At 37.5% G+C, this 23,291-nt stretch overlaps 1 protein-coding gene across 2 annotated transcripts; it reads right to left on the minus strand.

Moving 5' to 3' along the window:
* Positions 1 to 665: 665 nt before the first annotated feature.
* Positions 666 to 16,720, minus strand: LOC104227278 (tryptophan--tRNA ligase, cytoplasmic-like). 2 transcript variants are annotated; one of them, XM_070167448.1, is made up of 11 exons: positions 16,479 to 16,720; positions 16,182 to 16,354; positions 10,549 to 10,616; positions 7,255 to 7,626; positions 6,978 to 7,163; positions 6,268 to 6,319; positions 6,118 to 6,183; positions 5,684 to 5,770; positions 2,443 to 2,569; positions 2,033 to 2,100; positions 666 to 936 (listed from the first exon to the last, which is right to left on the minus strand). In XM_070167448.1, the coding sequence occupies exons 4-9, from the start codon at positions 7,593 to 7,595 to the stop codon at positions 2,501 to 2,503; spliced, it is 801 nt and encodes a 266-aa protein (XP_070023549.1). In that variant the 5' UTR covers positions 7,596 to 7,626; positions 10,549 to 10,616; positions 16,182 to 16,354; positions 16,479 to 16,720; the 3' UTR covers positions 666 to 936; positions 2,033 to 2,100; positions 2,443 to 2,500. The 2 variants fall into 2 exon arrangements, with proteins under 2 accessions (XP_070023549.1, XP_070023535.1); XM_070167434.1 differs by lacking the exon at positions 10,549 to 10,616.
* Between the last annotated feature and the right edge of the window lie 6,571 nt (positions 16,721 to 23,291).

Here is a 23,291-nt window from a genome sequence, read left to right on the forward strand (position 1 = left end):
TATCTTCATGTAGGGCAAAAATCACGTGCTCACAAGCTCACTGAGAATATGACCCTTGATAAGAGGGTGTAGAGGTCGAGGATTAGGGTAGAAGGTTAGTGGGTAGTTTTTTAGTTGCTCACCAATAGTCTTAGTAGCACGCATGTCCCTTTATATTCTTAGACTTTTATTACGTTATATGATTTTGTTCGCCTCAGGTATTGTATTCCATGTTGCTATTATTTGGTACTACTTATCCTTTATCTCCCTATTTTTCTTCTCTCTTCCTTTCTTGATTTTCTTCTTTTTCTTCTTCCCCTTTACAGGGATCTATTGGAAACAATTTCTCTACCTGAATTATGTAGGGGTAAAATCTACATTTTGGAAACATACTGGGTTTATTGTTATTTTTTATTAAAAATCTCGTTTTTATTGATATGGGTACACATGCGACGCTTGTATCCTAAAACTAGTCTTATAATTGCAGTAACTTTGTGTAAAGGCAGAAAAATGTTCTCCATGGTTCAGATAAACTAACCAGAAAAACAAGAGACTTCATTAAAAATAGGGAAAGGGCCACAAATGCCGGACAAAAAGGGATACAAGTGATTAGAAAACAAATCATGTTAAAGTTACCATCTATGGGGGTGTGGAAGAAAATCTAGTACCTAACCAAACTAGAAGCATTAGGGTCCTCAAAATGGTGTAAATTTCAACGAGAGAATGGAAGAGTAATGCCATCTTCATGACTTTGTTTTTGCAAATATATATAACTGAAATTTACAAGTTATAAAATACATGAAAAAAAGAAATTACAATTAAAGAAGAAACAACTCAGGAAATCGAGAGAAACAATGACTAGTTGCCCCAAGAAAGAACATATCGACGCGGCGAAAATTTGCCTATTCAGTTGAACATATTAGGAAGAGGTCTAACGGCCATGAAAGCATCTACCATCTGCAGGAAAGAGCATTCAACAAGCAAGTAAATTAGTGGAATTGAAAACATAAAGAAATAGTAAGAAAAACATAGAGCACGTCGAATGAGAGAGAAGCATAAAAAGGAAAAAGGGATACAGTAATTTGGACCAGCAAAAGATGCACTAAAGAAGAACCTCACAACCCCCTTATTTTTTTTTATCCCTGAGCGCACATAATCGAAGAGGCAGCAAATTGAGTGTTGAAATAACAGTGAAGGAATGTCATGCTCATAAGAGGAGCAATTCACACCCTTAACATATCTAGTGACTTGTCCGAGGAAGAGTAAACACCACTCAGCAACAATGAGTTAGGTAAAGGATCCTATGTAGTAAAAGAAAATGGAGAACTGGCGCTAATTTCAATCTCTGTGTTCACTTAAGCTAGCAGACCAAGCTGTATTTTTTGGCCACTAAAGAGAAAATTATGTCATTTGAAATTGAGATTAGTCAGGACAAATTGACTTGATAATCTAAGGGAATTTGAAATGGAGAATGAGTACTTTAAAATTCGGAAGAGGTAGTTGTGGCATCAAAACTAGGCCCTCGGCCTCATATCAATTAAGCCACCTCATGGCATACATATCTCAGGTCCTCGGCCTCAAATCAGTATCAGTGTTTCCTCACAATATAGGCCCTTGGCCTTACTCAGTGCAAAAATCATCACAAGCCCCTAGGGCAATAGTAAAACAGTATTTCTCAGCCCAAACATCATTTAAAATATCATTTAAGTCTTAAAACTGAGTAAACATGGTTGAGTAGTGAAACAGTGAAAAATAACATTACTGAGTTCAAGTATAGAGTCAAACCAGTGAGGAAATATTGATAAAAAGCCTCGAAGGGTTCAAATAGTTGGCACTAGGCCCAAATATGGCATTCAGTCCAAATAATGATGATAGCAAATATTTTTCAATCAAATATGTGGTACCATCATCAATCGGGATGGATCAAGTCACAATCCCCAATAGGGCACGACCCTACGCTCGTCATCAAGCGTGTGCCTCACCTCAATATAGCACTACGATGTGCAATCCGGGGTTTCAAGCCCTCAGGATTTCATTTACAATCATTACTCACCTTGAACCGGCTAAATCTCTAGCTCGCGATTCCTTTTCCCCTCGAATCGTCCTCCACGCGCATCGAATCTATTCAAAATCAGAACGAGGATGTCAAAATATGCTAAGGGAACAAAGCCCAAGGGAAAACAATCAATAAAGGGTGCAAATCTTGAAATTCCCAAAACCCAAGCTCTGGGCCCACTTCTCGAAACTCTGAAATATTCACATCATTAGGTTCCTCAACTCCCCACGAGTTCATTCATATCAAGATTACAAATATCAGAGTTCAAATGACCCCTCAAATCCTCATATTAAGCCCTCTTAAACTCGAGCCCTAATCCTCCATTTTTAGCCCTTTAGTCCCTTTAATTTCAGTCTTAATCCATGAAATATTACCATAGAAGTGTGTTTCAGGTCCAAAATCCTTACCTTAACGAAGTTCTCTTGAAATCCCTCTTCCAAATCGTCCAAAAGCTCTCAAGCCGAATTAAAAAATGGTGAAATAACAATAACCTATCCGGGGAGCGACATCTCGAGTCATTCGGAAATAAGGATCCTGAAAAATCATTTACCTATGTTAGTTTTTAATCTATCAATAATGAAGATCATGGCAGACATTGCAGAGAGAAAAAAGAAAGACATGAAGCAGCAAAACCTCAGCATGATTCCATCTTTTTTTTTAAGTAACATGATATTGTCTATCTATCATCTAACCAGTTTAATTTCAAGCAAACTAGGAGATTTCCGGCTCATGTGACCTACTTAATTAAGCAGATCCGCATCAAAGCTTGAACTTGCTAAATGATGTATCAATAAGCACATCCCATGAACTAGCCAATTTACAATTGTTAAAGAGTATTTGAGCGTAACTGCAAGGTTAAGAAGTATAGTTGAATCAACATTCATACTAAAAAAATTAATCCTTTTCAGAATCAGGGAGAAATTAATCTTATATATTGTTGTTATTTTTATTACGCATTTTTATGGTACTAATATATCATCTCCTATTGCTTTTTGAGCCGAGGGTCTCCTGGAAACAGCCTCTCTACCCTTCCGGGTTGGGGTAAGGTCTGCGTACATATTACCCTCCCCAGACCCCACTTGTGGGATTATACTGGGTCGTTGTTGTTGTTGTTGTAGAATCAGGGAGAAAAGTAACATAGTTCACAATTCTTGAGCAGAGATCAACCAAAGATCGTACTTGTATTTAGAAAAAGCATCAAACCATCTCTCTGGTTTTCATTTTGTTTTACCGTCACATAGACAAAAAAGAAAAGTTACTCTGTATTTGATCAATATTCATTTTATATGATCTCATATTTACAACAGTTCTTTGTCTGCCAACTTCTAGAAAAATATAACGAGACAATAACTTGAATCCTAGAAATATTATACCATCATTTGAACAGGAATATGACATGGCCCATCCGGCATTTTCCTTTGACAAGTCAAATATCTTTAGTAGAACATGTTGAAGAGCATCATCTATCCAGTCAATTCAGTTCCAAACTTGGAAGAGCTTGCGGAAGTAATGTGTTGTAAGGTGGGCTCTTTCCCTAAAACATATCTTGGTCTTCCACTGGGAGCTAGACACAAAGCTCTAGGTATTTGTAATGAAGTAATTGAAAATTTTGAAAAAAATGGCTTCCTGGAAAATGCAGTATCTCTCTTTGGTTGGTAGAATTACACTCATCAACAATGTGTTGGATAGCATTCCTACCTACTTCTTATCCCTGTTTCCAACCCCAGCAAAGGTTCAGAGGAGACTTGATCAATTAAGAAGAGATTTTCTATGAGAAGGATTTAGTTAAACTCACAAATTCCATCTGGTTAAATGGCCTCCTCAAAGTGCATGGAGGGTTAGGAAAAAAAGATCTCACTTTACACAACAAGAGTTTGTTAATGAAATGGCACCAGAGGTACAACATGAACAACCCGGGCTGTGGAAAGTTGTAATACAAGCAAACTATGGGGTGGCAAATAACTGGTGTACTAGACAAAGTAGACTGCCACATGGTTCTAAGCCATGGAAACACATTTCAAAGTTATGGGGTGACTTCCAACTCAAGCCATCATTCAAGCTTGGGAATTCTCATATTTCTTTCTGAAAAGACAGATGGTTAGGGACAGAGATTCTGAAAGACGAACACCCAAGTCTATTTTTACCAGCCAGCAACAAGGAATCCACTATTGGCAAGATAACGCAAGGGCACTGCAGTTCAGAAGAGATATCCAAGACTGGGAACTAAATGAACTGCTGAGATTGCTTTCAAAATTATCAAATATTAACGTCAACCCTCAGGTGAAGGACAAGCTGGAATGGGGGGCTTCCAAAGATAGAACCTATACTGTCAAAAGAGGATATAACAATCTATGCTCCAATAAAGAGCTGATTGACAAATGGACATGGCAACTTATATGGAGAACCAAACTCCCTATAAAAGTAATTGGTTTTATCTGGACAAGCCTATATGAAGCCTGCCTTACTCAAGACAACCTCAGTAGAAGAAGCATTCCGACAGTGAACGGATGTTTTATGTTTTATGTGCCAGGAGGAATTTGAGAGTGAGACATTTGTTTCTCATTGCACGGTAGCAACTGACATATGGAACATGTTTTTATCAGTTTTTGGACTTGATTGGGTCATGCTTTACAGTATCAAGGATGTTTATGAGTGCTGGTGCTCATGGAGAGTTGGGAAATCCATCAAGAAAACTTAGCAAATGGTGCCTGCTTATATTTTTTGGTGCATCTGCAATGAGAGGATTTCAACTCCTAATCAATCTCTTTTTTTCTTATTTGCACCGGGTGTCTGTGTCTCTTCGAGCCCCGACTAATCCCGGGGGTGCACAGGCCCACGGCAAGGAGTTTCCCGCAAGTGTACCACGGTTAATTCAGGTTTTACCTAGTCCGATGGCCCTCAGAAATTGTTTGCACCCAGTAGGTTTCGAACTTGAGACCTTGAAAGGGAGCAAACCCCAAGGCTCAAGTCAACCCCAGGTTTTACCAAGTCCTAATCACTCTCTTAAAGCAACTTGTCTAATTAATTTATTTATTTAGTTGGTTCAACCAGGCCCCTGTAACAAGTTTTGAATTTTTTGGATTGTGCCTGTAGTTATGCAGGCCTCTGTAACTAGTTTTGAATTTTTTTGAATTGTGTCTGTAGTTATGCAGTAAGTTTTTGTATATGAGCAGCCACACTTTTGTTGTATATTTTTTGTTATGCATCTTCTTGATGGCATTTAATGAAATTTTCTTACTTCATAAAAAAAAGATATTCATAAAGATGTTGCCAACTTAACAATAGTGCAGAATGTGTACAATCAATAAAAGCCTCTCAATAAAACATATAAATCAAAGTAGAGCTCTTTACATGAGCTCAATGGTTTCTATCATAGTGGATGTTATAATTGGGATGTTATGAGGAGATCCTTGATGCCAATCAAGAATGCTTCCAATGATTGGGAAATAACCATCACTTTCAGACAAAAAACACCCATCCGACTAATATATAGCCAAAACTATTTTGTTGACAACAAAACATATTGCTCCATTATAATAATTGCAAAACAAATTGCTTAATCATTCAAATATAATTAGAAATTATAAGGAATCACATATCAAAAAAATTGAAGAAATCCGACAAAGAAATATAGGAGCAAGAACAAACCTGGTCTATGGCACATGGAATCAAGCAGCGAATGTTATCATTGCCAGAAAACAGATGAGGAAATGAACTTGGGAAGGATGGAACAGCCTGCAATTTTGTTATTCACCTGTCTAAGTTTCTCTATCATTCTAAACCCAATTCAAATTCCTCAATTTTGAGGAGAGGACGAGTCCATATAAAATTAAAAGCAAGCTACTATTCAGCTTTTTCTTTTTTGGTGTGTGTGTGTGTGTTTTGAGGGTTGGGGGGATATAATGTATACTATTCCACCTTCTTCAGGCTCTCAACTTATCTATTTGACATGAAAATAAGAAAACAAATATGAAACATAAGGCACATATACTTCACTAACTTTGGTATTACAACAAAATCTAAAAAAGTATTAGAGTAAGTTAATAGAAAGACTATGGCTATCACATTGAGGAGGAGGCTACCTGAACTGGTGGAAAACTAACTTTCCCAATGTGATCTTCACCTGTGAAACCAAAAATGCCAACCACCTGAAAAACAAACCGCATAGCGTAATAGGTCAAAAGCCTCTTAACATAAGATGCTCCTGTGGATGTAAAATAAGCAGAAATCACCTTATTGTATGTGACACATTTTGCAACCTTCACCATGTTCTTGTAAAAGGCACTATGCAAAAAATTCTTGTTAGAAACGGACCATAAAACTATGTAAATACAACTCCTGGAGCTGTACACACAGAGCAGAAAGAAAACACAAGTTGATTGCATCCTTGTACGACTACGACCACTTAAATTCTACTTATGACAACAACGACAACCCAGTGGAATCTCACAAGTGGAATCTGGGAAGGGTAATGTGTACACACGCCTTACCTCTGCCTTATGAAGGTGGAGAGGCTATTTCCGATAGACCCTTTGCTCAAAATTAAATTCTACTTATGACATAACATGTAAAGCTAAAATTTCCATTCTAAAAGGCAACTTTCAGTCTAATCACTTCCATAGCAACAAATAGAAACATGAAAACCAAATAACATATTCACCTCCTCTCCCCGCCCCCTAAAGAAAAGATATTGTTACATTGAGGACACTTCCCATAAAAAAAATCCCAACTCTCATGTCATGCTGTATCAGTTGCTTCAATCATCTGTTAGATATTATTTTCGACTGTTTAACGCAAAATATCACCAAAACATAATCTTTATACTGTATACAGCTCCTTGTATGATTACCGTATGTATGCTTGCTTACCTACTAAACACTGAAAAATATCAAAAAAGGATTCTCATTCCAAACACAATAAGGGAAAAAACAAAGTTACTTACCCACCAACATAATCGAAATCAGAGAAAATGAAAGTCTTGGAAACATCAAATCCACACGCTATAATATCTTTAGCATTCTCACGAGCAAGTCTTTGGCTTTCTTCCACGGACAAATTCTTCCACATACATTTCTCATCATCTGTCAATTGTATTACTAGCGGCACTTTAAATGCATCCTGCAAATATCTAAACACAACAAAAACAAAATAAATTCACACCAAAAAAAAACTTCTTTTAAAAAAATTTGCAATCAAGTCCTCCCAATTAATTTAATTACTTTGTGAACATGAAGGGGATAAGGTGACCCAAATGCAAGGCTTCAGAGGAAGGTCCTCTGCCAGTATATAGATAGAACTTTTGCCCTTTTTCATAAGCGTCCAATATATCGTTGAAATCACGATGAGCGAAGAAAACTCCGCGGCGGAGGAAAACGTGAGCCGGCCGATTCGTGAGGCGTTGAACACGCTGGATTAAGGATTCGTCGAGCCTCTGGCAACCGAATTTATCGATTAATTTGTCGTAGTCAATCTTGCCGCCGTCTTTTGCTGATACTTCCCATGGGTTCACTACTTGCTCCTCTTCTTCCACCACCTCTTTCGCCTCCTCCCTTTTCTCCATTGTTGTTGTCACACCTCCTTTTTCACTACACCTGCAAGGGCATAAATGAGTTTTTCCAATTAAAGGACAATCGAAACGGGATTTATTTAAAGAATTTCAGAGTCGCCACTTGGGAGATTTATGGTGTCCCAAGTCACCGGTTGAATCCCGAATCGAGGAAAATATTGACTTTGTTTAATAGTCTTCCGAGTGAGGAATTCTGTTAACCCGGGAGAAGGTGTTAGGCATTCCAGGGTTCCGTGGTTCTAGCACGGTCGCTCAACTGTTATATCTGGCTTAGTTATCTGATTTTAAAACATTTTGAACCTATGTGCCAATTTTAGCTTTTAACCGCTTTTATTCGATTTTTTAAAAGAAAGTTGAACATTGTTTAAAACGTGTCTTTGGATGGCGTCACATGAAATGCACCCGCAATCTTGAACACATTTTATTCAACGTTTTGGGATTTGATTTGGGTCACATGAAATGCACACCCGAGTTTAAGAAGGTAAATTATTAAAATACGCGGCTAAAGCAACTACGCGTTTACAATTTGCGAGGGCCATGGAATTTACTAAATGGCACACCTCAAATTCTAAGGACAAAACAAGATTAATCAAATGAGGCCCGTGCAATTGTCATTTTTGTTCAGCACGGCACACCTCTAATTCTAATTTAAAAGAGAACTACATTTGGAGGACCGTCAACTTTCAAACCCCTTTTATTTATTTAAGGACAGTGTTTTGGAGAGCGCGAAGCGCAAAAAAGCGACAAGGGCTCGCTTCGCTTCAAAAGCGAAGCGCACGCTTTATTAAAGTGAAACGCAATTCTTAAAAAAACATAATGTAAAATTATAAATAATCAAAACTTCAATTTAAATACTTAAAAGTAGGTACTAGGTACCACCAGTGTTTGGAAAAGCGCACGCTTCATCGCTTAAAGCACGAAGCGACAGAGTATCGCTTTTCTGTGCCTAAGGCAACGCGAACAGCTGAAGCGCACGCTTTAGAGGAAAAATCGACGAGGCGAGAGAAGCGACGAATCGATCGCTTTTGTTCAAAAATCGCATCTGGGCCTATTTTTTTTTTAAAAAAGATTGGGTCTGTTTTTAATTTTATACGAAACAAACCCCTAATTGCTGCGCGACATAACAGAACACAATTGCTGCGATTTTCTCTCTTCTTCATTGAAAATTAGAGTTTTGGGACAGAAAGTTTCTGCTTTCTTTTCTCTTTTTCATCGCAGCAGACCAACACCAGTCCACAGCTCCAGTCGACCAGTATAGGTAAATTTTCTTCTCCTTTCTTCTTCTCATTTTTTTCTTCTTTCTTTCTTTCTTCTTCTCATTTTTTTCGTCACTGACTCGCTGGGCTGGAGTTTTGTCTTCTTTCTTCCTTCTTCTTTTTCTTCTGAGTTTTGTCTTCTCTTTTTTACTTCTTTCTTTCATTATTTATAATTTATATATTTTATATTTTTCAGTTTATTTGATTTTTTAGTGTATATTTCAGTAATTAAAATTAATTATTATATATGTTATATTTTCAGTTTATGTGATTTTTTAAATGTATATTTCAGTTTATATAATTAATTATTATATATATTATATGTATTTTCAGCTTTGATTTTGCTTGTCATATGGTTTGTGGATGATTTGGTGGTACCTAGTACCTACTTTTAAGTATTTAAATTGAAGTTTTTGATTATTTATAATTTTACATTATGTTTTTTTAAGAATTGCGTTTCACTTTAATAAAGCGTGCGCTAAAGCGAAGCGAGCCCTTGTCGCTTTTTTGCGCTTCGCGCTCTCCAAAACACTGGGTACCACCAAATCATCCACAAACCATAGGACAAGCAAAATCAAAGCTACTAAATTACTAGAATCAACATAATCAATAAACTGAAAATACATATAATATATATAATAATTAATTATATAAACTGAAATATACATTTAAAAAATCACATAAACTGAAAATATAACATATATAATAATTAATTTTAATTACTGAAATATACACTAAAAAATCAAATAAACTGAAAAATATAAAATATATAAATTATAAATAATGAAAGAAAGAAGTAAAAAAGAGAAGACAAAACTCAGAAGAAGAAAGAAGAAGGAAGAAAGAAGACAAAACTCCAGCCCAGCGAGTCAGTGACGAAAAAAATGAGAAGAAGAAAGAAAGAAAGAAGAAAAAAATGAGAAGAAGAAAGGAGAAGAAAATTTACCTATACTGGTCGACTGGAGCTGTGGACTGGTGCTGGTCTGCTGCGATGAAAAAGAGAAAAGAAAGCAGAAACTTCCTGTCACCACACACAAGCAACGGCCTCTCGGGCCCACTCCCAACTCACCTGGGTACCCTGCGCTCACTGGGGGTGTGTACAGACTCCGGAGGGGCTCCTACAGCCCAAGCGCAATATCAATAGGCCTGAAAGCCTTCACACATCACACACGAGGCCTGAAAGCCTCCTCATATAACACTCGAGGCCTGAAAGCCTCCTCACATCACTCAACATATCCTCACGTATGGCCCTCGGCCTCAATCAGTCCAGAAAATAATCATAAGCCTCTTGGGCATCAGTAAAACAATAGTGCTCAGCTCAACAGCATTATAAATATCATTAAATCTCGAGTTGAGTATAAATGTAGCTGAGTTCACAAAATAATATAATTCAATTGGACTGAGTTCAAATAATATTTCAATTCGTGAGGAAAATAGTGATGTAAATTCACAAAAGATTTCAGATAATTGGCACGAAGCCCAAATATGGCAATAAGCCCAATCATAGTGAAAAACAATAAATCTTTATCAATTACGCGGTAAAAATATCAACTGGGATGGACCAAGTCACAATCCCCAATAGTAAATGACCCCGCGCTCGTCATACAACGCGTGTCTCATCTCAACATAGCAGTATGTTGTGCAATCCGGGGTTTCAAACCCTCAGTGCATCATTTAAAATCATTACTCACCTCAAGACGGTCCAACGTCTACTCCGCTATGCCCTTGCCTCTCGAATTTACCTCTTCGCATGTCGAATCTGGTCAAAACCACAACGAATACATTACAATAGGCTAAGGAAATATAACCCAATCGAAAAAACTCGAAAAATATCGAAATTCACGAAATTTGCAAAACCCGAGCCCCGGGCCCACTTCTCAAAAAATTACGAAAGTCACATCACCGGATTCCTCGTCTCGCCATGAGTCCGTACATATAAAATTTACCAAAATCGGAGTTCAAATGACCCCTCAAATCTTCAAATCTTATTTTCAAATCCCTAGGGCTAAATCTTCAATTTACTCCTCAAAAACATGTAATCTAGTCGAATTATTCGATGATAATTCAATATTATGGAGTAGAAATAATCACAAGTGACTTACCTCAAGATTTCCCAAGATTTCTTGCTAAAAATCGCCCAAAATCCGAGCTTGGAAGTCAAAAAAAATGACCAAACTCGGACTGCTGGACATTAAATCTGTCCAGAAATTTTCGGCACTGTTCATGCGGGTGAGGGCACTGTTCACTGTTCACCCCGCGGTTACTGTTCACGCGCGGGTACTGTTCACTGCTGCAGAAAATACAGCAGCTTTTAAGAAATTTGCAGCACAACCATTTTTCACTAAAATGGCTCTAACTCTATCATACGAACTCGGAATTAGACGATTCTTGTTCCTATGAGTCACAAATAATAATACGAACACAACTCTTCAATAGAAACTCAATTCGGAGCTCGTTTGCCCAGTTCAATACCCATTTCGCTCGTTAAACAATTAACTCACATTTCACGTCAAAAACCCAATCGTGACTTGATGAAATTAAACCAAAATTTTCAGATCAGTCCTATAATTCATGATTTAAATTCTGGAAGTCTTGAAATCAAATTTGGATCTCTAGAACTAAACCCCGACCAATAATACCAACTAGTCCCAAAATACATTACGGACTTGCTCGAGGCCTCAAATCACATCAAACAACGCTAAAATCATGAATCAACCTCCAATCCAAGTTTTATGAACTTTAGAATTTCCAACTTCTATTTCCGATGCTGAAACCTATCAAATCACGTCCGATTGACTTCAAATTTTGCACACAAGTCCAAAATGACATAACGAAGCTACAGAAATTCTCGGAATTCTATTCCGACCGTCGGATCAAAATTTCACCTATCAACCGGAAATCGCCAAAACACTAACTTCGCCAAAATGAGCTAATTTCTTCACCGGTCATCCAAAATTAATTCTGATTGCGCTCCTATGCCTTAAATCATCCCCCGAAACTAACTGAATCATCGGAATTCAATTCCGAGCCCTCTTACTCACAAGTCAACGTCCGGTTGACTTTTCCAACTTAAGCTTCCTTAAAAAAGACTAAGTGTCTCAAACCTTACCAAAATCATTCCGGAATGACTTCAAATTTTTATATTTAGCCAAATGACATCAAAATGACCTCCAGACATCCGAATTCACTTCCGATCGCGCTCCCAACTCCAGAATCACCATACGGAGCTATTCCCAGACTCGAAATCCCAAACGGATATCTATAACACTGAAATGCCTTCCAACCCAAATTTATGCAATTCTTTATTGTATTATGTACTTCTCCATGGGCATGATGATTCTCTTGTGGTACTAGACATCAAATTGCGCTTGGTTGATATGGGAAATGGTTATGGCTTACCGCGTGATTTAGTCATCATTGGCAGCATATGAAAGTGTGAGATGAGGAGTTATGGTTGATAAGAGTTTTTCTATCGGCATTCGGGTGTTGTGTGCAGCTGTTATGATTAGGAGTTATCACTACAAGCGTTTGAGTTATGTGGTCTATCATGTAATAGCACCTGAGGTTGCAGGTGTGGATTATTACAACTTGTTCGGGCTTATTCACAGTATAAATGTGGGATTCTGATCATATGAAAGATTTCAAAAGTGGAAACGTGGTCCTATGGCTTATGGGCTAGATTGGATTGCAAAATTTAAGTTACAATATATTGTCGGACCTATATGAGATAGGGTGACGTGGGATCACCCCCGGGTATATGTGTGGCGAGGTTACTAAGCGATTGTTTGGCTATTGGGACAACTCTGGGCATGTTCGAGGACGAACGTTTGTTTTAGTTGGGGAGAATGTAACGACCCGAACCGTCGTTTCCTGTATTTTCGTCCTATATTCCCCGTTAAATGTTTATTCATGTTTCAATATGTGTACTTGGTGAATTTGAGTCAATCCGGAATGATTTTGGTAAGGTTTGAGACACTTAGTCTCTTTTAAGGAAGCTTAAGTTGGAAAAGTCAACCGGATATTGACTTATGTGTTAGAGCACTCGAAATGCGAATTTTATGGTTTAGATAGCTTCGTTAGGTGATTTGGGACTTAGGAGTGTGTCCGGAATATTTTTGTGATGACCGGTGTAGAATTAAGCTTGAATTGGCAAAGTTAGTATTTTGGCGAATTCCGGTTGATAAGTGAGATTTTGATCCGAGGGTCGGAATGGAATTCCGAGAGTTGCTGTAGCTTCGTTATGTCATTTTGGACTTGTCTGCAAAATTTGAGATCATTCGGACTAGTTTTGACGTGTTTCGGCATCGGATGTGAAAGTTAGAAGTTTCAAAGATCATAGGCTTGAATCCGAGGTGAATTTAGTATTTTTGCGTTGTTTTTGGTGATTCGAAGGAACAACTAAGTTTGTGTCATATTATGGGACTTGTTAGTATACTTTGTTGGGATCCCATGAGGCTCAGATAAGTTTTGGAAGAGTTTTTGGAAGATTTTTGTCGTTTTGAGCATAAATGTAATGATCTAAAGGTTCATTTTTAGTTCTAGAGATCCAAATTTGATTTCGAGACTTCCAGAATTTAAATCATGAATTATAGGACTGATCTGGAAATTTTGGTTTAATTTCATCAAGTCGCGATTGGGTTTTTGACGTGAAATGTGAGTTAATTGTTTAACGAGCGAAATGGGTATTGAACTGGGCAAACGAGCTCCGAATTGAGTTTCGATTGAAGGGTTGTGTTCGTATTATTATTTGTGACTCATAGGAATAAGAATCGTCTAATTCCGAGTTCGTATGATGGAGTTAGAACCATTTTAGTGAAAAATGGTTGTGCTGCAAATTTCTTAAAAGCTGCTGTATTTTCTGCAGCAGTGAACAGTACCCGCGCGTGAACAGTAACCGCGGGGTGAACAGTGAACAGTGACCTCACCCGCATGAACAGTGCCAAAAATTTCCGAGTTTGGTCATTTTTTTTGACTTCCAAGCTCGGATTTTGGGCGATTTTTAGCAAGAAATCTTGGGAAATTTTGAGGTAAGTCACTTGTGATTATTTCTACTCCATAATATTGAATTATCATCGAATAATCCGACTAGATTACATGTTTCTGAGGAGTAAATTGAAGATTTAGCCCTAGGGATTTGAAAATAAGATTTGAAGATTTGAGGGGTCATTTGAACTCCGATTTTGGTAAATTTTATATGTACGGACTCGTGGCGAGACGAGGAATCCGGTGATGTGACTTTCGTAATTTTTCGAAAAGTGGGCCCGGGGCTCGGGTTTTGCGAATTTCGTGAATTTCGATATTTTTCGAGTCTTTTCAATTGGGTTATATTCCCTTAGCCTATTGTAATGTATTTGTTGTGGTTTTGACCAGATTCGACGCGCGAAGAGGTAAATTCTAGAGGCAAGGGCATAGCGGAGTAGACGTTGGACCATCTTGAGGTGAGTAATGATTTTAAATGATGCACTGAGGGTTTGAAACCCCGGATTGCACAACATACTGCTATGTTGAGATGAGACACGCGTTGTATGACGAGCGCGGGGTCATTTACTATTGGGGATTGTGACTTGGTCCATCCCAGTTGATATTTTTACCGCGTAATTGATAAAGATTTATTGTTTTTCACTATGATTGGGCTTATTGCCATATTTGGGCTTCGTGCCAATTATCTGAAATCTTTTGTGAATTTACATCACTATTTTCCTCACGAATTGAAATATTATTTGAACTCAGTCCAATTGAATTATATTATTTTGTGAACTCAGCTACATTTATACTCAACTCGAGATTTAATGATATTTATAATGTTGTTGAGCTGAGCACTATTGTTTTACTGATGCCCAAGAGGCTTATGATTATTTTCTGGACTGATTGAGGCCGAGGGCCATACGTGAGGATATGTTGAGTGATGTGAGGAGGCTTTCAGGCCTCGAGTGTTATATGAGGAGGCTTTCAGGCCTCGTGTGTGATGTGTGAAGGCTTTCAGGCCTATTGATATTGCGCTTGGGCTGTAGGAGCCCCTCCGGAGTCTGTACACACCCCCAGTGAGCGCAGGGTACCCAGGTGAGTTGGGAGTGGGCCCGAGAGGCCGTTGCTTGTGTGTGGTGAGTTGGGAGTGAGCCCGAGGGGCTGATGTTGTGTGCTGGTGAGTTGGGAGTGAGCCCGAGGGGCTGATACTATACTGAGATTTACATATTGAGCCCGAGGGGCAAGCTTTTGATTTATCCTTACTGTGGAAATTATTTGTCTTTACTGTTTTAAAAGAAGAATTATCTGATACTCACTATTTTACTGTATAACTGATTTTACTGCTTGGGATAGCGCTATATTGTGCCGTTATGAGATTTCATGTTTTCAGTCGTTATTTATTTTTATTACTCACTGGGTCGGAGTACTCACATTACTCCCTGCACCATATGTGCAGATACAGGCAAAGCTGAGTTCGCTCCTGAGCGCTAATTCTTTCCAGACCAGGCGTTGACTAGGAGTAACGAGGTAGTTGTTGACGTCCGCAGCCCCGTTTTCTCTCTTATCTTTGTTATTTATGATAATTCCAGACTTTGTAAAATATTAGTAAACTCTGTAGTAGCTCATCCCCATTTCGGGCTGAGTTGGGAGGGTTTTCCTTGTTCTATCACGTTTATTTCGCATTTAAGATTATATTGCCCATGATTTAGACTTATTTCTGCTAAGTAATTATAAAGAGATGTACTGTTTTGTTGATTGGCTGGCCTTGTCCTCACGAGAGGCGCCATTTACTTAAGTGCGCGCTATCATCAAGAATTTTAAGAGAGAAAGTTAGTAATATTTGGTACTACTAGTTGATAACGGAATTCTGTGAAGTGTTATATATGACTTAGGAATCAGATAGGAGTAATTGTAACAATAAAGACATGGGAACATTCAAACAAATAAAACACACTTATCATGCATATATAGTTAGTTAAGAAGCATTTTCTATCTGTTAGTGTTAGTTTATTGCTGTAGGGAAAAGCTCAGATACAAAAGAGCTTAAACAAAAGCAAATAAATAAATGAAAGACAACAAAAGTAGATACTGAAGAAGGAAAATAACAAGTATGTTTAGTATAGCAGACACAAGACCTCATTATTGTAATATGTCTGTTTTATGCAGATGCTTTTTGAAGAACCAGTTCTGTTTGTGGAAATAGCAAACATAATAATAGGAATTGGCTTGACCATCTTACGCTAACTCATATATAGATGCCTACTGCCACATTCTGAGAAAAAAAAATTGACAAAGAGAATCGCCAACTCAAACAAGATTTGTGCACAAACCACTTTAAACTCCAATGTTTACAAGGTACCTGAAGTAGATAACAATACGTAGCAGAACAGCAAAATCCTATTTCAAGTCTTACAGCACCCTCCACTTATCAAGTGGTTCTACCAAGGTAAATTCCCGAATACGAAAAGTTATACAAGTTGGTCCAACTCCTAGCTGCTTCACAAGTTTAGCTCCAAGTCAAACCCGGTTCACCTACATTGCACAAGTGTATTTAGTATTACAAAGAAATGAGGGAAAACAGGTAAATACAGGAAAATAAAAGGATGTGCCCAATCTTGGGCCATCCGGAAATAAATCATGAATGTTAGTTAACTACCTAATTTGTGCACAAATTTGTATGAATTTTTGGCAGAACTCCACCATTAGAAAAAGTCTAATTTGATTGTCAAATTCACAAACAAGAAAAAAAACCAATCGGACATAACCCCCACATCAATTTACATACAAAATCCAAGTGTCTATTTATACAAACAAAAGAGTAGAAAGAGAGGGATGAAGCGCCCAAATCCACTTCCAAGCGGGGATTTGCTAAGAAAGAGAAAGAGAAAGGCGTGAGTGAGGCGAAGAAAGAGAAAAGAGTAAAAAAAAGTTGGGGCTTTTGCTGAGAAAAGCTAATTGTAACTAGTACACTTTTTTACTTAATGTAATTATCAATTAATTGCCTAATAAATTATTAATATTAATTAATGATATTGCTAATATAGTTTTACTTACTTTAGTTGTCAATTTAAGATAATTAAACAATCACCAATCTTTGTCAATTAATTAAATTCTAGCTAACAAATTAATGAAAATCAAACTAATATTACTTAACGATACCACTAATAAACTCCACTTACTTTAATTATCAAAATAAAGAAAAACAATCACAAACATTTCTCACAAATATCATTAATATAATTCCATTTAGTGTATAATTATCAATGTATCGGCTAATCAATCACTAACGTTAGTTATATAAGGATACCACTAGTTCACTAATTGTTAACGTTACTTAAAGACACCATTAAAACACTTCTACTTACAGTAATTATCATATTAAGATGTGTGTGTGTATATATATATATATATATATATATATATATATATATATATATATATATATTAGTATATATATTATATATATACTAAGTGTATAGTATATAAGCGATATTTGATATAACATTAGCTATATTAATATAGCTAATGTTATATCGAATATCGCATATATATATATATATGGTCGGGTTTTTTTCGACCAAATACTATACATTTAGGTAGTGTGATTATGAATTTAGAATAAATCATCGGCCAATCCACTTATCTTAGTGTAATTATCAATTTATATAAGTTAATTGTCACTAATACACTTCTACGTAATGTAATTATCAATTTACGGTCGAATAAAACCTAACATTACTTAAGGATACTACTAAAGGACGTATACTTAATGTAATGTCAATCTATAAGCAAATTACAATTAATACACTAAGTAATTACTATAAGCGACAGAAAAAAGTCTGCACGTACTGCTGCGTCAGTAAATAACTGTTTTTAGTAGTGTGTATAGTATATAAACTATATTCGATATAACATTAGCTATATTAAGATGTCTATATAGTATAGTATAGTATATCGAATTATAGTATAATCGATCCTAACATTACTTAAGGATACGACTAATGCAGTTCTACTTAGGTTATTATCAATTCATAAACTAATCAATCATTAACATTTCTTAAGGATACTTACACTTCTACTTAGTGTTATTATCAATCTAGAGAATCATTAAGTTACTTAAGGATATAAACTAATTACAACTAATATACAACTAATTACTATAAGAGATAGAAAAAGTCTGTCGATACTGCTGCGTCGGTAAACAACTGTTTTTTAGTAGTGTGTATAGTATATATAGTATAGTGTCTCTCTCTCTCTCTCTCTCTCTCTCTCATATATATATATATATATATATATATATATATATATATACACTATGTGTATAGTATATAAGCTATATTCAATATAACATTAGCTATATTAAGATGTGTATATAGTATAGTATATCAAATTATAGTATAATCGAGCCTAACATTACTTAAGGATACTACTAATGCAGTTCTACTTAGGTTATTATCAATTCATAAACTAATCAATCATTAACATTTCTTAAGGATACTTACACTTCTACTTAGTGTTATTATAAATGTATAGGCTAAAGAATCATTAAGTTACTTAAGGATATATATATATATATATATATATATATATATATATATATATATATATATATATATAGTATAATGTAGTATATATACTAAGTGTGTAGTATATAAGCTATATTCGATATAACATTAGCTATATTAAAATGTATATACTATACATTTAGTATATATACTACATTATACTATATATATAAGTATTAAATATTATTTATTTAAACGCTCTTTATTATTTACACACATAAATATTATTAAATTTATATTTTAATTTGTATAAAAGCGTATTTCCGATCAAATTCGGTCGGAAATATTGAATTATAATTATTTTGGTTGGTTAATTAAATATATATAATTTTTGTCTTGGGCGGGAAACAAAAAATCAAACTTTGCGACCGAATTCGGTCGGAAAATTGAAAAAAATTTAATAAATAATTGTTTTTTACATTATATAGAAGTATGAGACCAATTTCCGACCGAATTAGGTCGGAAATTTAGCAAATGTTTAATAAATAATTAATTTTGTACATTATATACAGGGGAATCTGAATAGTTGACCAATTTCCGACCAAATTTGGTCGAAAATTTGGTATATTTTTAATAACTAATTATTTTTGTACATATGACCAAATAGTTGACTAATTTCCGACCGAATTCAGTCGGAAATTTGGTAAATTTTTAATAAATAATTATTTTTGTACAGAATATGCAAGTATGACCAAATATTTGACCAATTTCCGACTGAGAAATTTTATTTTTTTGCTGGCAGTCAATTTTTGTTGACCTTTCCGACCAAATACTCTTATTTTTGACCGATTTCGGTCGAAAATTTTTCCAACCAATTTCGGTCGGAAAGCCTTGGACGGAAATCACCTAATTTCTAGTAGTGAATATTGATTAATAATCTAGAAGTATAACATATAATATGAAAAAAATGAGTAAATCAAACCAGTGTTGCTACGCAATATCGACCTCGAGCCAAAGTAACCTCGAGATGGATCAAGAACGATAAAGCAAGAATAATAAAGCTAAAAGACAATTCTGATGAACAAAGAGCGAAAAAGTAAGAGAGTATATTCTTTGTCAATAATTAAATGATGTTTACAAATGATTGAGGTCCCCTTTATATAATATGGGAGCCCTAAATAAGGTACATTTCTATTTACAGTAAAGAATCTTATTGGGACAACTATTTAACCGCCTAGTACGGATTCGTACAAATCTATTACGGGATTTAAGCCATGATTTTGGGGACGTGGCGAGAATCATTCTCATTCTGTTACAAATCCATAACGTCATTATCTCGAGGCCTAGTCATATCAGGCTCTGACGTTCCTCGAACACTTAATTCTTCGAGCCTTGTCCTCTATCATCGAGCTTGATCCTGGTCCATCGAGCTCGAACTCAAACTATCCTGAACTCGGCTTAAGGCAACCCCTCGACCCCGGGAAATCGGGCATACCTGATTTCGACCATATACAGATAGTCCCCGCGTTTCTTAGAGTAAGACGATAAGAAACGATTTGATCTTCGATGCTCCGACGCCTTGATCCTGATGTCAATCTCGTGATGTCAGTGGCTCAAGTGATTAAAAAGTCACTTTCGCATAGTTCCCAAGGTCATTAATTAGAGGCGTCTGATGGTCGGCTATTTGGCTTCCTTAACACGCTTAAACAACCTCTATAAATAGGCCAACTTTACAATTTTTGCAAACTTTACTTCTCAAATCATCCTTAAAATCTCATTAGCTCTTCCAACTTCTCTTGAGTTCACCCTTCTCTCAATTTGTTCTTACTTCATCATCAACTTTTTCTCTTCTCTTGAATTTCTAAACCACAATGGCTAAAACATCCAAAATTGTTCCCCAAAAAGAAAAAACCTCTTCATAATTGCGGCCGATCAGAAGTAGAATGGTGGTGCCACCTCGTGTCAAGGAGTGTATTCCCCCGCCATGCGAACTAATATCCGATTTCAAAATCGATAAACCTGCATCGACACCAGGCCGATGTGAGCCCATCCTGATACATCTGCTTGATAACCGAAAGTGAGCTTGAGCAGGTGAAAAAGAACTACAACTGGGAGAACAAAGATGTGGTGATCCCTTTCCCTGAAGAGGACATCACTACTCATAAGGCACGGTACTTAAGTGTGTATACCTACCCATTCACGTTGGGTCCTGTAGATCCAGCTCTGGGTCCCATAGATCCAGTTATTCTTTATTTTTGCCAACAATACCAGGTGATGCTTGGCCAGATCTACCCTTCATTCTGGCGCATCATCAATCTGATAAGATACTTCTCGAGCCTGGTCGAGGGGATGCCTTTTACCCTCGACCACCTAATCAGGCTATACAACCCTCACCTTTATCAAGGTGGCCTGATAAAGTTGCACTTACGATCCACGAAATCTCTCTTTTCCAACATCGATGAGGACAAGGATCGAGGATGGTTGAGCCAGTTTGTCCGAATCAGGACCTCCGACCTGATACCCGATGAGAGGATACCATTCCCCTAGGAATGGAACATGAAATGTAAGTACATGTTTATCGATAGTGACTTAATGTTCTACTTTCCCTACTCTTTCTCGATCTCATCCTTTTCTCGATCTAATCACTTTCTAATGATGCAGTTGTTGTTTGGTTTCCTGGTGCAATCCCGTACCTCGCAGGCTGGGTTCGGCAACTGGACTCTACTTCTTCATACGCAGAACGCAACTAGTATGACTTGGCCAAGGGTCGATGGGAGGCTAAAAACCATGGTGAGTTCTCTTGTTTGCATACTTATGTTTCTTAGTGAAATACTTACTTTATCTTTATGCAGGCCTCGGAGACGCTGTTGCTATACGGATGCTCCCGCCCGGTGAAAAAGAAATCTCAAAGCCCACCAAGGAAAAAAAAGGAAGAGGGGGTCTCCTGTAAATTCCTCGAAGCCAAAGAAGAGCAATGCTTGAAAGCCCAAGGCCGATACCGTGGCCTTATATCTAGGAACGACCCAACGCCTTTGGGATGAGGACGGAGATGGAGAAAACGACGACTGCCTATTGGTAGCTCAGAAAAGAGGAAGCATTGATGCTTCGAAGGCCACTGAAACTGTGGTGGCAGACACGGTTCAATCTCGAACCGAAGAAATTTCGGAGGGGAGCCGAGCAAAGTCCCCAAGCCATCAGGCAAAAAAAGTGCACATTGTCCCGGGGGACACTTGGTGGGCGGGCTCGAAGAGCCTAATTACGAGGCCCTTCAAAGACAGGATAATATCCTAAGTGAATCACTTGGGGTAATCAATGTAGATGATTCTCCGCCGGTCCCGGTGTTCTCCGAAGGGCAATTTCGAGATGCCCAGACCATGAGGACTCCTAACGTGGGAACGACCCATGAAGGGAGTGACATTTTTCGAGAGTGACTTGCGAGGATCGAGGATGGTCCCGATCCTTATGCCTCATTTATTTTTTATGAGGCCCAAAAGCTTTTTAAACAAGTAAGTTCTTGTCCTTAAAATTACGCCTGTGCTTTATCCTTATTGTTCTGAGTCTAACTTTTTCCTTTTGTGAAGGCGGTGAGCTCCATCGAGAAGCATTTTCTGAGTCTTGATCTGAGCTTGCTCTATGTGAGGCTGAGCTCAAGAAGCTCTCGGAAGAGAGGGACGGACTTAAGATCCTCTATGTCAAAAAAGAGGGGGAGATCAAAGATCTTCGAGCTGAACTAGCGAAGGCTCATCAAGAACAAACCGAGCTTATTGAAAAGGTAATATAGCCCTTTGAGGGTCTATTATGCATTTATTTGATTTAGCAATTAACACTTCAACTTCGTAGGCCCAGAAGAAGGGAGACCTGGTGGAGCAGCTTCGAGAGGAGCTTAAGATGAAGGATGCCGAGACCCTAGGATGGAAGCAATGTATGGACCATCTCGCCTCAGAAATATACTCTACGGGAGTAGCTGACTTCAATTGAACGCCATCTTCAAAACACAAATGAGGAAAGCCTGGCCCGAAGCCGAAAAATCGAGGAGCTCGAAGCTAAATCTGCCGCTGAGCTTGCAAAGGCCAAATCTGATGCAGAGGCATTTGTGTCTTCATACCGAGCTGACGCTGAAGCCGCTAACACTAGGGCACAAGAGATCTCCATTGCGGCCGAAGTTAAGTTATCATGTGATGTCGACCATGCCCGGCGACAGTCCCGGGGAGAAACCCTCGAGGAGGTACATGCTCATGGTTTCAACCTCTCAACCGACATTGAAAAAGCAAAGACTTTGGAGAAGAGGCTGCCGTTTTGCTCTCTGATGAAGAGGATTACGCTATTGGTTCCGAGTGCGGGGGAGATGAAGATTAATTCCCCTAGGAGGAGGTTCCCGAAGATGCAACTCCCGAGGATGTGGCTTCCAGAGATGTAGTTCTTGAGGATGTGGCCCCAGAGTAGATTAGGTTCCTTTGTTTTGTGTTTTTGTGTAAGGGCCCATTGTGGGTATTGTAAATATCTCTTGTAAACATCTTTTATAAATATAAAGAATTTTTCTGCTTCATCTCTGATTTGTACTGAATTTCGTTTTGTCTTCGTTTGTGAAAACATTTGATGTTATAACTCTAACAATTAGTTTGAGTATTGGCTCGGACTCAGAATATAATAAACCTTTAGGTTTTTTATTGATCAATGTGTGATAGAATACCTCTTAATGTTTTGTTAATCCTCGAGCTAAGCTTAAGTTGATTTGATGTGAGCTCGGGATGACGGGACTCTTGAGTCCGAGTTGAATGAGAGTAAGGTCTCGAACTCCGCATGCTTCAGCCCTTAGGCTCTTTTATATCGGCCCTTAGGCTCTTTAAGTTGGACCACTTCGGCCTCTAAGACGACTATAATTTTTTCTCTTTTGGGCTAAAAGACTTAGTTAAAATCTCTTTATGCCTTAGTATGTGTTTTTGTACCCATTGGGTTTTTCGAAG

The sequence above is a fragment of the Nicotiana sylvestris genome, chromosome 1 (genome assembly GCF_000393655.2).
Source record: "Nicotiana sylvestris chromosome 1, ASM39365v2, whole genome shotgun sequence".
Taxonomy (NCBI): Eukaryota; Viridiplantae; Streptophyta; class Magnoliopsida; order Solanales; family Solanaceae; genus Nicotiana; species Nicotiana sylvestris.